The following is a 17,722-nucleotide window of genomic DNA, read 5'->3' on the forward strand; positions in this document are numbered from 1 at the left end:
TTTCTGCTTATTTTAAAATAATTCGAAAGGTAAAAGAAAGTTTAGCAAGTTTTTAATTTAATTAGAAATACTATGACTGAAAATTAGCAGCATGTCATAATATTTATCAATTTCAACCAACTCAAAATTCAAAGTTGCTGATTATTTTAAATAAATTAAATTTTATGTTTAAAATCCGACCCACATAATTAAATTAGCCTCAGCTAGATATTAAAATAGTAATATGTAGTAATATTTTTATATAATTCTACAAAAATATCAATTCAAATAGATTTTGATTTTGAGTCGGTTGAAATTGATAAGAAGTCGCAATTTTTTTAAAGTTGTGAAATTTGCGTTGTATTAAATTTTCAAGCATATGGTTTATTTTTTTACTTTTTCCTCTGATAGTTTTGTGATTTTACCTGGAAGTATAAAAGTCCATTAAATCATTCGTTTTTACTTTCTGATTGGTCAAATAAAACGTTTTCGTGCTAGGTCCGGGAAAAAATGAAGATAAAGTAAAGAGCAACACCATAAAAGAATTTTAATGAACTCCTTCGTTTTATTGCTTTCCTTTCTTTTATCTTACAATAACAAAACAAAAAGAAAAAAGGATTCGTGCACGTCAAACAATGTTTGCCCTCACACTTTATGTAGTAGGAAGACAAGTATTTGCTTTTTACTTTTATATGATTTAACTTTTGTTGTTGTTTATTGTTCGTCGTTGTTCGTAGTGCAAAAGTGAAATTTAATAAAAACGAGGTAATAATGGGAAATAAGTTAACTTATCATCAAACACCATTTCGTTACAATCGTGATTCTGCATTGCTTGTGGATGCCTTTCCGGATTGCGTATTGCTTGTTGCACTACTCTTCACCTGTAAGAGCAAATAATGCCAGAACAAAGATAAAATCCAATTTAACACGAGGAAATTGAATATTTTTTTTTATTTTGTTGGCATCTCATTTAAAGTGTACTTACCACGTCAGTGTCATCCTTGAAGACAATTTTTCGTACAAAAGGTGCCATTAGTTCTTTTGGCACGTCTCTTGGATTATTTTTTCCGAAAACGGCAGTCGATGCAATGGCAACGAGAATTGCAACGACAGCGCCCAGAGCCGTATACCACATGTACGAAATTTTATAAAGCGGGAAAATGTCGCTAGAAACAACATCAATGGACATTGAAACGTTCGCTAGAAAAATACAAAAAGTTTAAAAATTTTTACTCACTCCGATGACATTGTGGCAGCGGAATTTATTGTTGAACTCGTAATATTTCCGATGTTGTAGTGACAGTCATCCACTTTCATTGGCTTGTGATCGAAACTGAGTGCACCTGATGCAATAGCTGCCTGCGCATTCAAACTTATCCAGGACATGACAACAACACCGACAATACCTCCGAACAAGGCACACTAAGAATGTGGGACAAGTGGATTTTTGTTTGTTTAATGAAAAAACCGGGATTTAAAAGCATTTATTGAAAGGAATAGCTTAACCGCATTTCAATGTTTTCAGTTCATCATTTCTCAAAGCTTTAAAATTTTCCATGAAGTTTTAGATTTTTTAAATAATTTTTTACGATTTTTCACTCTCTAGATTTTTTACCTGAGATTCCCTTGATTTTTGGAAGATTTTGAAAATTTCTCAAGTTTTTTTAGTTTTCTAGAAGATTTTAGCTGGTTTTTGAGTTTTCCGGATTTTCATGTCTTTTTTGCGAAATTTTCATGAAATTCTTGTAAAATTTCCTCAATCTATTTAAATTTATCAATTTGAACCGAAAAATTCTGAATTTGCCTTCTGTTAATTCATACTTCAATAAAAAAGTTTGAATTAGCAAATGGCAAAAAGATACATCGGTACAGACAGACGGACAAAACCATCAGCACAATCCCTCATTTTTTCAAAACAAATTTTGAAATGCGGTAAAATAAATAAACGAATAGAATGAACTGACAGCATCCACTTACTTTCGATCCAATCCATGGCAGTAAAATCCCAATTGTGAAAATGCCTAATAACGGTCCGTTTGTTATTGCTTCCAAGCTCATTGTGAGTTGAAGCACAGTGCTGCCCATTTTCTCCACTAAAAACACCAAACAAAGACAAAAGACACCGACGCCTACCACCACGAGCCGCATTATCCAGTTGATTGTTTGCTCCGTAAGCGGTTGCTTAACAAATGGCTTGACAAAATCCTCCAACACCACGGCAGACATGGAATTGAGACATGTGGAGAGCGAACTAAGTGCCGCACTGAAGACACCCGCAACAAAGAGTCCCGTCAATCCGGGAAGCTCATGCAACGTATGCATCACAAAAAGTGGAAAAAGTTGGTCCTTGCGTCGTGCCAGTTTTGTCGTTAAGGGATCGCAATGCTCGTACGTCGCGTAGATTAGTAACCCATTGTAGGCACAAATGCACATCAAAATTGACACACCAACGACAAAAATCCACAAAGCACGTCTGCCGGCTTTGAGTGTCGGCAGTGCCAAGTAACGCTGAATCATATTCTGACTGACGGCATTCGTTTGTAACCAATAGACAGCGCCACCGATCAATTGTGACCACAAACTATGACGAATCGTGGGATTGATGTCGAAAATTGGCGCCTCAATTCGTTCGCTGGTCCATGCTTTTTCGAAAACGGACACATCTTTGCCGAGATCCATCGTTCCCTTGACAGCAACCAGAATCAGAGCACCGAACATGGAAAACGTCTGGACAACATCGGTGGCGACAACGGCCTTAATGCCACCAACACACGTGTAAAAAACGCAAATTAGACAGACGATCGGCGTTATCACGTGAATATTGATGCCAGTTACTTGATTGAAGGCAAGCGCAGGTACGTAAATCACAATTGGCAAGTAACCAAGCTACAAAGGTGAAAGAGAACAAAGACTTGAGCGTGCACCGAAATGACGTGATCGTATTCGGCGGGAAATCGCTTGACACTCGTACTAAAAAAAAATCAAAAGAAATTAAAAAAGTTACTTACGTTCATGATGACAAACATAATTGAGCCGAACATGCGTAGGTTGCGATTGAATCGGCTTTCAAGATACTGGAATAATGAAAAATAAAAATTCTTGTAAATCATCGGAAGTGACTAATTGGGGCAGAGACATGACTTTCAACGATTAACATTGATGGAAGATTTATTTATTTTTAATTATTTCCATGCGTTATGCGATGCGGTGACTTCATAGATTAGAAATTTTTTGGAAATTTTCAACGCGCGGTGAAAGTTGACTCGTGCTAGCAAGTATTTCATCATCCACTACTTTTATTCGTTAAATTGGATAATTTGAGTGATTCATGAAGATATGACGCGAGGGTAAGTCAAAAGTCAATTTTATTCATAAAATGAAAAATACGAACCTCATACGTTGATGTAATATTTAAGTTATGAAAGACCGGCAAATATATAAAGCCCATGATGAATCCCATCACAACGACACCGAAAATCACGTACAGATATTGGATGCCATAGCTATAGACCTCTGTCGGTAGACTCACGAGTGTGATGCCAGAAATAAAACTGTTGCGAATTCCAATTTTAATGAGAAAACATTCGTACAAGGTACAAGCAGTAACGGGAAATTCTCACCTTGCAATCAGTGACAAAGCCACAGGGAATACCAGCATGTTTCTGCCACCCATCAGATATTCCGCTTCCGTGTTCGACTTGTGCATGAATCCGAAATAAATTCCAATCAATATGCAGAGAATCAGCATAAAGATAAATAAGAGATAATCGGCCCATGTAAAATGTTGCATGTGCAAAATAATATCGTTCAAATCGGCATTTGATGACATCTTCTTTGCAAAATATTTTCTATTTTTGAATCAAACAGCTGAACAAAAATTTATCGTCTCGCCTTGGTACGTGCAGCTGGCGTTGAACAAATAAACAAACGCACTCAAACAATAATTGGATTAAACTGATTTAAATTGATAATGCGGAGCTTGCGATAGAATCAACTGATCTGATATGCGGTTTTATCCAAACTAGTCGTTATCAAAGATTATTAAATGATGCGACGTTATGCCAGAGAGTTACTCTCAGTTTAGTTTTGATTCGTGTTTGGCTTGATTGATGATGTTGAGTACTTATTACATGAAATTTATGCTAAAATGCACTTTTTCGGGCTTGAAGGAGGGATAAAGTGGATTAAATTTCTGCAATTAAAAAATGAAATAAAACTCGTTAGGAATCATTTTTGATTGAAAAAAAAGAAATATTTAATTCATCTTAAAATTCTGTAACGAGTTCTGTAAAAAAATTAAATTCTGTAAAAACCATGAAGCTGTATTTATCTAAGAAATGTTTTAATTCAATTTTTTCACAATTTCCATTTTTTTCAAATGCCATATGTGTGTCGTAACGAGTTTTTCCACACGAACAAGTAAAAATTGAAAAAAATTTAGTTTTCTGATTTGAATGTGATTCTTTTGCACCAAACAGTGTTGGAGAAATTACTATGGCAGTAAGTTTACTTAGGACCCAACTGAATTATATGCAACTAGCAGAAGAAAGTTCTCGTCAAAAAATTTTTACAACAATTATTGCAAATAATTTTCTTATTTATTGCTAATTTTTGCAATATATTGTACAATCTTTTTTTTCATGATCATGATCATGTCTAGTCAGCTCTTATTTTTTATTTTTTTTTTTTTTGTCAAAAAATTAATTTTTGTGTTTGAAACCCCATTTTTTCCGTGGTTTTCAAACCGTGGAATCCCTGTTTTCATGAAAAACAACAAAAAAAATTTAACATAACCAAAAGTCTCTTCATCTATCCATCCGTAACATTAAATAAGAATTATCGATCATGAATTTTAAAAACAAGGAATAAAGTGTCGCACCATCATCTTCTAAAAGTATTTTTATAGACTACTAGGTACATTAAAAAAGATTGTATTATTTTTTGTGCCATGCACACATAGGAAATATCGAACAAAACACTTTCATGATCTGAATCACAAATTTTCCTCCCATTTTTTTTTACTTATATCCCGCCAAACAACTTGACTTATGCAATGCATATAAATTTCATCTTGAATAAATTTTTTCCCATTCTTTTAACTTGCCTTTAATCTTTGTTTTTTATGACACAACTTTTTCTCGGATGCACACACAAAAATAGAAAATTGTTTATCGCAGCAGAAAATTTTTAAAGATTTCCTTGCTTGCAACTCATTCATTGCCACCACACGCCATCGAGTCTCATTACATATTGTGTGCGAGTCAAGGTTCGCGGTAAACACACAACGATGAAAGGTTAAGTGCGTTAATGACTAGTCGGCGAGAGAAAAATAGTTCAAACAGAAAAAGAACCATTAAGAGCTAAAGATATAATTACTCGAAAAAAAAAAGTTTTTTTCCCTCTTTGGTCTTTGCCACTTACGACCGCTGTTGTCATTATTGGTTCTCGTTATTTCCGAAAAGCAAACAAGAAAAGTTTTTCCATTCATTCGCTGAACGGCCTAAGTTTGTAATTAGTTAAATGTAAATTTTTGGTCCAAAAATGCTGATTGGAGCACACAGAAAAGGACAAAAAAGCTTTTTGCGATATTGTTTTCCTTTTGTCTGCGCTTGACTAAACAAAAATAAGTACATTAAAATAATTGAAAAAACAAGCTTTTTGTTTTGCGAAATTAGAAAATTTATTTATTTCTAAAACTAATGCACTTTCGTCTTACTTGAGTCAATACGACAGAGAAAAACTTGTGTACCTAACGACAAAACACAAACAAACCAAAAATGAGAAAAAAAGGAAAGTTAATAAAAATATTTCGGCAATATGTTTACAATTTAAGTCTCCCTTTCCCTCTTTTTTATGTATTTTTCGGGGATAAAATGAATGATAAACCAATTCATTGGCATACTTTTTTCTTGATTGAAATTGACAAAGTTTTCTGTGAAAATATTTGATTTAGTTGAGATATTGGAAATTTAGATTTCCGAATTACTTTCATTATGATTGTCATTGATTTGATTTTGAGTAAATATTGGGAAATTTTGTCGATGCTAAACGTTTCAAACGATTACCATACTTTTGACTTATCTCCTTACACACATTTATTGGCTTGATGTCAATAACTTGACTCATTTTAATTCGAGCCACATCAAAGATTTCCTTTGTGCACACAACTTTGATGTTGTTGATCAAAATAAATACGAGGTACACAGAAATTTACTCAGTTTGGTTAAAGAACAATCTAATGAGCAAAGTGAAAAAAAAATTGAAAAATTAGTAAAATTTTAAGTATTGTTATTTAAAAAAAAAAATCAAAATTTAATTTGAAAGCAACTTTTTTGGCTAAAATATCAATTTTCCGTCCGTCCGTCTGTGTGGTGTGCCACTTTAGTTTTGTTTGAATTAGCAGGTTTGGCGAATTCTTTTCAAATGACAGATTTGACAGCATATTTAAAAAAAATATCCGTTGGAATTTTAAATTAGTATTCATCCATTGGAAAATGTTGTCGATGAAAATTAGTGGAAAACTTCGGGAAAACTCGGAAAATTCATGGAAAATCTGAAAATCTTGAAAAATTTCAAAATCTTAAAATGTTCAGGGGAGTCTCGTGAGTACCATGTAAAATGAAAATTGTCGGGAAAACTCGGAAAATTCATGGAAAATCGGAAAATCTTGACGTACTATATTGTTTTTGTAAAATCATTAAGAACCTGGAACAGAAGTTCAATTTCAATGATTTATTTGTGAATCGCAATGAAAATTTTGCAAAACACCAAGAAAACATTCGACATTAATGATGTTTATTTGAGTGCAATTTGCATCCAATGTTCTTTTATAACGCATCTGTCTTCACTTTTGGTAATTCCATCTGTTTTCATTCCTCTGCGATTTTCCCATCCTTAATTACTTGTATGTTTATTTTAGTTTCTGTAGTTAAACAACACAAAATGCACAATTTGCACACCTTTGTATAATAACCGCGTGCATTTAAGGCACACTTCCACGTCAAATTAAGCACTAAGTGTTGTGGCAATAATAAACATGTAAGTAGTGATGATATGGATGAACCTTGCCTGTTTTTGTTATGCCTGAGTATCGTTTCGCATTTGCAAATGGTGAAAAGTGCGTCATTGAACTAACTGGCTATATGGTATTGATATGATAAGGACTCCTCATTAAACTACAATAGAGATAGAGACATTAAGTAAATTTTGATGCTGTGAGCAGCATCATCTCTCACGTTCATCAATATTCGTTCCTTGGAGACCATTTGTCTATAGAGGAGGATTTTCAGCCAATTCATCTACTTTTGCCATTACGGTGGCAACGAATTTGTCATTATTTACTTAGGCCAACAACATTTGTGGGACATTTTAACACCAGAACAACAACATGTGAAAAGTAAACAAAGGACCTGGTATTTGCCTTTCCCTTTTCCCACAATTGACTGCTGTTTGTTGTTGTTATAATGGATTACCGTCGCATTGTCACGAGGCAGACGCAAAAGTAAGAAGATGACAGTGACGACCCCAAGAACGAAAGATTAATGATTGCCGTGCTTTATCGTGTGTGTGTGCGCGTGGAATTGAGGTAAATCACGACTTCTTTCACTCTGTTGTCATCTCAATAGTCGAAGTGAAGTGGCCAAAAAAGTTCATTGTAGCAAAACAGCAAATAAAAGGAGCAACACAGCAAATTAATACGTTCCCTTCACACATGCTTCTCATTACTTTTGTTCGCTCGTGAATAACAAAAGTTTAGTAGCACATTGTTGTCTATGATAAATTAAATGTTTTGTAAACAATCACAATAATGTAGATAGCGTACACAAAAAAAAATCGAGCATTGTCTAGCACAACATGAAAACATTAACGGAGTGTGTGTAGTTAAAGTAGTTGCAGATGAGTAAGCTATTCAAACCAAAACGACTGAAATAATTCTAGTTGTATCGAAAGAGTGTAAGAGAGACATAAAAATTCTCTCTTTGTTCTTCTTTGGAGAGACTTGCTGTACTGATGTTCAATGTGAATTTCTTTTAAGAAAATTTAGTGAAATATTTAAAAAAAAATAATTTATTGGTATTTAATTTATTTTAAATTAGTTGTTTAACGAATAGTTGGTTTACAAGAAAAAGGTCGAGATGGCATGCCATCAAGAAAAGATTGAATTTATAATTTGTAAAACTAATTAATTAGATGTGTGCCGATCGTGTACTTTTAAATATTTTGACGTTACATAATTTGTAACATTAGTAAAATTATTTTTTTTTCAAATTTTCACGTAAAATAAGTCAATTACAATTTTCTCAACGTAAATAATTTTTTTTTATTTCGAGAAGAGAGAAAGAAATCGTTGAAAATTCAAATTTTTTTCTTTTAGAAAACTCGGGCGACATCTGTTTGGTTGATGGAAAATCGCAGAAAAGTGAAAATTGGTAAACGAAAATACGTTGAGATATCTGTTTCGTCTTTTATTCGATTCACTTACATAAATACATACTTACATAAATAACTTATTATTTTTTGTATAACACAAGTTCAGTTTTAAAAAAGTGTTTTCATATTTAGATTTTTTTGGTGAAAAGTTGATTTAAATATTTCCGTCTACCGTGATTTTAAATTTTTTATTAAAATATAAGAAGAAAGCTAACATTATAGAATTTGCTTTTTGAAAAATTTAAAATATACTTCCGATTTTTCAATATTTTGATTCTACAAGTTCTTTTATAATTATTGTGCAAATACCAACTCGTTTATTTTGAAAAAATTTCAATAAAAAAAAGATGCTAATATCTCAAATTTAATTGTTATTTTTTTAATTTTTTTATGATAAACAAAAATACTTTAGACGAAACCATTAAGCCGAAAAAATTTAACAATAATTTGACTGTTATTTACAAAGATTTTTTAAATTTTTTGGTTTGACTTTCAAAAATAAAAGTAATGTTTTATTTGATGTTATCGTATTTAGGGTTCAAAGTGTATTTTTTGATGAAAACATTTTAATTTTTGTTTTAAAAAGTCGAGTTTGAACCAAAGTTTTTAGACGGTGCCTCGATTTAAAAAAGTGTTTTCATATTTAGATTTTTTTGGAAAAGTTGATCAATAAAATGTAACAAATTTTATTTTTTTAATTTAAAAAAAAAAATAAATTTTTTTTTGTATTTGGTATTTTTTTTGGTATGTGCAAAATATTTTACCTTTTTTTTTAAGTTTTTAGAAGTTTTATTTTGCTTCTATTTTGAGTTCAAGTTAAAAAAAATTAAAAATATTAGTCCAATGTAAACAATCATTGTTTAACGTCAAAAATATCCAAAAATAATTTTAACAAAAATTATTTTTAATAATTTAACAGAATAAAAAAATGCCAACATTTCTTTTCATATTGTGAAAATATAAAATTTTACTTATCATTACTAAAATGTCATACCCAAAAATATGAATGAAATTTTGAAGCACTCACAACGCATGACACAAAACACAGGTCGTCTCCATTTTCCGTACTTTTACGCATTTTATCATTATTTTGTTAGACACTCACGTAAATATGATAAAACCCTACTAAATTTTGTACTTAGGTCAAGTATGTAGGTTACACGCAGTCTGTTTACTTCTCACAAGAACTCATCTTATCCTGACTATCACCTGATACGCCATTGAGTGAACAGCAGGATGTCCCAAAACTTGCCATCAATCTCCATTACACAAAAGGATCCCTTTCATGCTCACCCAAACAACGACGCTTACCTCTTTGTTGTTATTATCAACGTTATTTATGTTTACCTCTGGAAATCATATGATTTTCCCGAACAAGTGAGTGCCGCACAATTTTGTTCCTGCGCAAACGTGTCCCTTGAACTTCGGGCACTTTCGGAGTGATTACAACTGGGATGCTGATTTCATTCCGGTACACACTATCAGTCGTGAGAAAATCTTTGTAGCTATCGGTTCATCGAGAAAAAAGTATGAGAAAAAATAATTAAAAATTTCCTGAACAAAAGAAACAATTTTTTTTTGTACTAAAAAAAATATTTTTCGTTGAAAAAATGCGTCAATCGGTCGTTCGTTCGTTATGTCGATCGTTATCAGTTTTGTTAAAAGTTCATGTGAAATCATATTAAATGTAGTGTTTTAACCGTAATCAACAGCTGCGGCTGGCAATGCAAGAATGTCAAATGATTAAAAATATTTCTAAAAGCCATATACGGCTAGCCGCTGCTATTTTGCACTCACAACTTTCTTGGAATACATAACAACAACAACAACAATATTCATATCGTCGTTCGCTGTATAAATATGTGCGAAGTTAAAGTGAATAACGCCCTTTGAATATTTTATATGAAAATATTTACGTTATTATTATCATCATTGGAAATATGTGTAAAAGGGTAATAAATATAAAAACTTTCGACGAAAAGTAAAAAAAAAAATAAAATGTGAGGATAAAATTTTCGAAAACGGTGTTAAGTGAATGAATTAAAAGCACAACATAAAATTTAATAATAAAAGGTAAGCGAGATAAATAATTTCTTCGTGTTACGGAATTATCATTTTTCATAGATTTAGTTTTCGGATCATAAAATTAACTGAAACGTCTCAGTTTTTCCGCCGCTTTTTTTTTATCATAAATAATAGAATATTCCATTTTTTGTGCTTATTTAAAAAAAAACGAGTTTCACCCTTTTTTGTGAGTGTTTTTCTACATGACAAAAGTTTTGTTAACGCACAAAGCATGTAGTCAGCTTATATCCTGATTTCTTAGATAAAAATAAAAATATGGAAAAAGACAACAACAACAACGACGACAACGACTTTCATAGACCGTAGCGAGAGAGAGAGGCAGAGCAAAAAATGGGATTAATGCACGCATGAACGGAATCGTGAATAAAACGATTTATGTAAACAGTATGCGGAGTAAATATCTAAAGAGAACTAGAAAAACGGAAAATAAATAGTATAACAAAAAGGATGACCTTAATAATTGATTATTTTCTTCATTCATTCATTTTTGTTTGTGCAAAACGTTCAATGACACGCTGAACTTTTTCACAAACATTTCTGTCTTAGTCTAATTTGATGGAAGAAACTCAATAAAATCCCAATAAAACTCTCGGTGGGAATAATAAAAATTTAACATGACAACGAACATCGATTTTGAGCAATAATACGAAACAGCGAGAAGTGCTTGGTAGGAAGTGAAGAAGAAGAAAATGATAGAAAAAAAAAACAAAAGACCTTCATTTAATGCAATTTCCGATACATTTCTCCTTTGCTGCTGTCGATGAAAGACAGTAAACCTTTTTGTTGTTTTTTCTCCGTTCACGTTTTTTCAAATGTAATAATAAAAAAAATAAAATAAAAGCAATAATAAAGACATTTTATTTATATTATGTTATATTATACATATTTAACGATGGAGCGAGAGACAAGAGCACCGACAACAACACCTACATTGCCTGACAAAAGCTTTTTATTTATATCCACCACATGCACTTACATTTCATTCACTTTGCTCTCACAATTTTACATGTAGAATTTTCCTCACCAACCATTTTTATTGTTTATTTTTATGCTTTCAATCGCGTTGTTGTCGCTAATGTCCCGTTTTATATCGTGTAATGAGAGTAAAATACGAGAAGGAGGCGGTATGAAATTATAAAATGATAAAAATAAAAAGGGTTGAGATTTTTTATGATTTTTATTTTATTACATTTTTTTTTGAATGAAAACAATTTTATATCCTTTAAATTAGCTTAAAAATGAAAAGTTAAAAAGTTTTAACAAGTAAAACCCTTATAATGGTAAGAACATTATTTTGAGCTTAAAACTGTCAAAGTTAATGAATTTATTTATTTGCTTTGAAGTTGAAGACCGATTTTTCTGCGTAAAATGGATTAAACAACGTAGTCTTACAACAATCTCTTTATTGATTAAAAACGGAAGTGCTTAAGAATCTAATGGCTCAAAAAAAAATAAAAGCTTTTAATCAAGTAAATTAAGCGGAATAAAAGATAATCTCTGTCAGCAAATGCATTTATTTTCTTTTTTTCTACTGCAAACGAAACAACTTCTATGCGACACATACACGAAATGATTGATGCATTTTTGCTGCATCCAGTCTAAGCTGTATCTCATCCGATTTTTTTCTCTTATAAAAAACATTTTTTAGTTCATGATACTTTTCACTAGAAAGAATGAAACGGGAATTAAAAATTGAAACGAAAGCTTAGTCGCATTTCAATGTATTCTATTTTATATTTTTTCCGTGTTTATCCATTTTACGAATTTTCCAAGTTTTTTTTTAAGTTTTCTTTAATTTCAACTTTTCTCGTTATTTACGAGATTCTCAAGAATATTTTGGGATTTCGGAAATTTTTTAATTTTTCCGGGAAATTCAAAGGTTTTAAGTTTTCCACGAATTTTCATCAACCAAATTTAGTTTTGCGAGGAAAATAGTAATTTCAAATTACCTTTAAATTATTTAAAGCGAAATATACTGAATTTGCCGCATTATAATTCAATATGAATTAGCAGAAGGCAAAAAGGCACATTAGTACAGACAATCGGACAGACGATATAAACATTTTCGCAAAATAAGTTATGAAATGGTGAAAAACTACACGTAATAATCATATTATGCTTTTTTCACATTTTTGATAGTTTAGTTGCTCAACTATATGTGGCTTTTGTCATTCTGCACCGAATGATGAAGATGAATCCAACAAAACAAAATAACAACATGCGTTTAAAATACTTTGCTGACATTTATGGACCATAATTTAGAGAGTGGATCTTGTCTGTTTGTGTATTGTATTAATAAATAGTCTATTTAAAGTTGCAAAATGAATGAAAACTTTTTTTAGAACAATGTCTCTTTTACTTGCAGTAATCAATTTAATCTGCATCGGTCGCCTCTTCGAATTTTGTTGAGGTCGTTCTTCATACAGAGAGAAAGTTAAATCGGTTTTGTTACAAAAGTACATCTTGTCTCTATCCAAAAATTGAATTAAAGTGCCTCGTAGATGAACTTTGGCAGTATTTCATGTTGTGCTGCCAAAGTTTCTTTGTTGATTTTTCATTAAAAAAAAAACATAAACAGGATGATTTCTTGTAAAGGCGTAGTCGAAAATTTGTTGTTCCTAATCCCATTTTGTCGTTACCTGTCTCTCATCTCTGCTTAGTTGATATCAAAACCAAATCAAATCCTATTATTCTTAATTAATGACTCAAACAATGTCTGTCGCACCATTTATTTTACATTTTTTCTCGAAACCGCAAACCCATCTGATAACTTTGATGTCGTCCAAAGTTATCCCTTTTTGTTGGATTGACATCCACCTTCAACGCTCCACCGGAAATTTATTTATAGAATACCGGCGTACCTCCTGTCACCACCACACCCACAAAGTTAAACACATTGTGTGCGTTGTGTAAAAATATTATCAAAATAGGGGATATAAAACGATTTTATTAACACCCAGACGTCTCCATTTTTTATCATTATCCTAAATAAACAGAGCTTGAGGGAAGCCTACAGCCAAAAAAAAAAGCATGCAATAAATTTCTTTGTAACATATGGTTGTATGGTGTGTCACATATTTATCGACTAAGTTTTCCGTGCGGAATATATGGCCTGTCTCATCTGTTTGCGTGATGGAAAATAAATCTATCAGGATTTTCTAGGTCAGAAAGTGAAAATATTTTCCGTTTTGCATCCAAATATGCTTTATTAATGTCATGTTTCTGTCACGCCGTCATCTCCTCCACTCACATGCACAAATATTATTCAGTTTGGTTAATTTTACTCCCATTTTACAATTGTCCCCTACTGTCCGACTGCCTGTCATTTTAACGCGCTGTTACAACTTTGCGGAATAATTTATTACATTAATAATTCAATGATGCTGGCATTTCCTGTGGATTTCAATTTGGCTATAATCGAATTTGTGGTGCACAATGTTGCAGTAAATGTGCCGCCGCCCGCTATTTACTTTGTGGTTTTGCGTGACAAGACAAGAATTAAGTAAGAAGTTAACTTGTCGAATACGTTTATGTCAATGATATTTCGTATCAGTGGCGTTCAAGTTTTTTTTTGTTTTAATAAAATATTTAATATGATAATTATAATAAATAAATATAATTATAATTATAATACATAATTTAGTTAATTAAATTTAATAATTTAAAAAATTTGTTCTATTAACTAAAATTTAAAAAAAAACTTTTTAAACTTTTTAAATTAAAAAAATCGATCATTCGAATTCAAATAAATTTTTTCTTTTAAATTTTTTTTTTACAAATTAAAAAATAAATTATCGAAATTATTTTTTTTTACCTTGGAATATTCTAAAATCAATTTTAGATTAGCAAATTTCAGCATTTAAACTTCCTGCAAAATACGAAAAACGATAAAACTGAAAAAAAACGTCAAAAATAATTCAAATTAAGTTATTTTATATGGAAAAGTATTTCATTTTTTAGTATTTTATTTTAGCCTTCATTCTGAAAAAAGTGAGGTAAAAAAAAGTTGAAAATAAATTTGAAGCGGCCTGAATAAAAAAACGATAAAAATTGCAGGGTTAAGTACTGTGGGAAGAAAAGAGTCTTTCAACGAACAAGAAAGACACAAAACACGATGAATAGAGTTCCTTCCATTTTGTGTTTACATCAGATGATGATGATGATGAAAAAATACCTTGAGCTTAGGCTCTTAAATTATTATAAAGAACATATTATACTCACACAAACATCTGAATGAAAGACATTTTAACATTCCTTTTGTTCGTACCAATATTTAAACATGTTGCTATGTATTAAGATCTTTTCACTTTATTTTTTTCTTTTGTTTGTTTGCATCTCACAACAATGTCCACTGAAAAAAAAATTATAAAACTCAGGTGTATGAATGAAAAAATTCATGTAAAATGATGAATAATAAAAATCTTTTTTTTTCCCTACGAAGATGAAGAACAAAAAATGGTTAGAGGCAATCCCTATCCCACAACTTTGACATTTTCTTCACTGAAAAAAACTTTTCTTCCTTTTTTCAATTAAAATTATGTCGAAAGTTTAATTTAATTAACGCGAGCTTTAATCTTCATCATTATAATTTTACTGCTACAAAAAGTGTCAAATTTCATAGCAAAAAGGTTACAAACTTTTAATGAGTCAAAAAAAAAATTATGTGCCAATTAAAGATTTACAATTTTCGATAGAAACTTTTGGAAAATATTTTCCTTTTCACACGTGACCAAAAATATTGCAGCACCTATATAAAATTATAATTTATTCATCCATAAATTTGCATTTATGATAAATCACATGCATGAGTTCGCTAAATTAAGGACTGTTGTATACAATTTTAGTGTCTGCAATATTCCTAGAATAAATAATAATAATACTCTAATAGATGTTCATGTATTTTTTTCATGTATCTACGTTGAAAATTTTTGCATATAAAACTTGAGAGGGTGTCGTAAATTTTTACTGCATATGTTAGATTGCACTCGAACTAGAGCACTTGAGAGTTATTATTGTTATGCGATTTTATTGGTTTCAGAGAATAATTTTTTTTACTGAATTCTGGATGAAAATTGGGTCAATTGCATGAAAATGCATGTGACATTGAATTTTGCCTGATTGATGAAAAAAACAAAAGAGTAGATTTTTACAAAATGGTACAAGTACCGAGAAGATTTTTGTATATTTCTTGTAGGTGAACTAAATTTGATTATTTGTTTTTTTTTGCATCAGAAGTAAATGGGAAAATATTTTTAAGGTTTTTGACTGTAAATTAATTGTTGTATACCTACAAAATATGATTTTTTTTAAATTTATAACAACTTAAAATTACTTTCATCTAAATTAGAAAAAATCACAAAAAATTTAAACAAAATATATTTTAATTTTTTCCATTAAATTTTTCATAGAAATCGAGAGAAAGAAATGTTACAAAAAATAAAATAATTTAATTTAGTCGCATTTCTTTATTTTTTTATGATTCCAAGACTTGAAACAAGAGAAATTCATTTCGACTTATCATAAAGTGGTTTAAAATTACATTTTAATGATGCCTCATTAACACCTTATCTCCCATTCTCTGCTGACTTGGCAACGCAAAATTATATGCAATCAATCTGTAATTAAAATCAAAGTTATAAAACCACACATTAAACTTCATCTTCTTCGGCTTGTAATTAAAAAGGAGATCATCTTTAAAATATCTCAATTTGTTCAAAAGTTATTCATATTGGAATTCATATTGACGAGAGAAAATTTTCGTTTACGGAAACACAAATCATAATAATTAACATTCTTTGATTGATAGTGTCGATAAAACGTAAGGAAAATAATAGAAATCGAATAAACTCTATTTAATTTGCTCCTTAGATGACAATTTCCTACGTTTAACATTGAAAAATAACAACAACAATTCATTAATTTACGTATTCATGAGAGACTATATTTTTCCTCATCGATGTCGTTGTTGATGCTGTTGTTCTTGTATATATTATTAGGTAGAGAAACATGTTTTCCTTTTATTTATTTCACATCATCTGACGCATGTGTCTGCCTCATCCTTTCCATATAGAATTTCAAATCAATTTAAATAATAAATGAATTTCGCACACGTGTGTAGATGCATCGTCGTCGCATGCAAAATTTCCAACATTGAATGCAAGTGGAGACGTCTGGTCCGACACAGACAGAGGTACGGGTTTGTGTCGGTCTTCTCTTCATCGTCGTCGAACAAGCAATAATAAACAATAAAATAATTTATCATAAAATGCCATAAAATCCTTCTTCGACTTTTCCATAACTTATCTGAATTGTGTAAAAACAACACAATCGTTAAACGTGAACATAAAAATAATAAAACAAGAAGTGGTTTGTTTGGAGCGAAAAAGTCGAGAGTGCACTGTTCTCATAAATTTCCTCTCGAAACTTGCTTTTAATTTAATATTTATATATATTTTTTTGTTGTTGTTATCAGACAATATCATCAAGAGAATAAAATAAAAGGATGCAAAGACGGCATAAAAATATGTGTTTGTTTTGACTGACTCGACTTTTATATTTATTTTTTTTCCTTCGTGTAAGAAGGTTATGTATCGAGGGTTGGGAGTTTGTTAAAATTGTCAAAATATTTTATTTTTTGTCGACAATGTATGAATTTAAATATTCTCATCAACGATACAAATACAAAGTTAAAAGTTTTACTAAAAATTAGTAAATAAAAAGTTTTTTTTAATTCTGTCGGGATTTTTTTTTAATTAAAAAAAGGCTTGATAGAAAAATAAAGTAATTCTCAAAAAATAAAAGATTTTTTCTAAAAATAACAATTTTTATTAATATTTTGTTTTGAATGCTGATCAAAAGTAAAATAATAAATAAAAATATTAAGTACCATGAATCACAAAGCTAAAAATTTTGCATTTTTAAAAAAATTTTTTAGACAATATTGACAATAATGATCATTTTAGACAAATTTTGTCTTTTTTCGGAATTCTTCTAAAATTTTAAAAAATATTTAGAAAATTAGGTAATAATTATTTAAAAAATTAAGAAATGAAAAAAAGGTAAAAATTTAAATTTTTTCATACCTCGCGCGTGTCTCGCCAATATTTTGGCTTATGAGACATTGGTTTTTGTAGTGCAAACTGCAATTTTCCTGAAAGCTCAATTTTATTCAAATTGTAGTTTGTTGAACTAAACTAAAAATGCAATTCACTGAAATCATGACACGAAA

General features: G+C 30.5%; 1 protein-coding gene across 1 annotated transcript; it reads right to left on the reverse strand.

Moving 5' to 3' along the window:
* Nucleotides 1–522: 522 nt before the first annotated feature.
* Nucleotides 523–3,974, reverse strand: LOC134838029 (sodium-coupled monocarboxylate transporter 1). Its single transcript, XM_063853472.1, has 7 exons — nt 3,600–3,974; nt 3,371–3,530; nt 2,988–3,053; nt 1,957–2,865; nt 1,217–1,401; nt 965–1,145; nt 523–860 (listed from the first exon to the last, which is right to left on the reverse strand). Exons 1-7 carry the CDS (start codon nt 3,806–3,808, stop codon nt 789–791), a joined length of 1,782 nt encoding a protein of 593 aa, XP_063709542.1. The 5' UTR covers nt 3,809–3,974; the 3' UTR covers nt 523–788.
* Nucleotides 3,975–17,722: the final 13,748 nt, after the last annotated feature.

The sequence above is a fragment of the Culicoides brevitarsis genome, chromosome 1 (genome assembly GCF_036172545.1).
Source record: "Culicoides brevitarsis isolate CSIRO-B50_1 chromosome 1, AGI_CSIRO_Cbre_v1, whole genome shotgun sequence".
In the NCBI taxonomy this organism is placed as follows: Eukaryota; Metazoa; Arthropoda; class Insecta; order Diptera; family Ceratopogonidae; genus Culicoides; species Culicoides brevitarsis.

What these genes read in the sequence shown, in the direction of transcription:
- LOC134838029 (XM_063853472.1), bottom strand. Translation starts at nt 3,808, where the DNA reads ATGTCATCAAATGCCGATTTGAACGATATTATTTTGCACATGCAACAT. An exon ending in GCTTTGTCACTGATTGCAAG is followed by an intron (nt 3,531 to 3,599) that starts GTGAGAATTTCC and finishes AATTCGCAACAG; the next exon opens with TTTTATTTCTGGCATCACAC. An exon ending in TTATGTTTGTCATCATGAAC is followed by an intron (nt 2,866 to 2,987) that starts GTAAGTAACTTT and finishes TCACCTTTGTAG; the next exon opens with CTTGGTTACTTGCCAATTGT.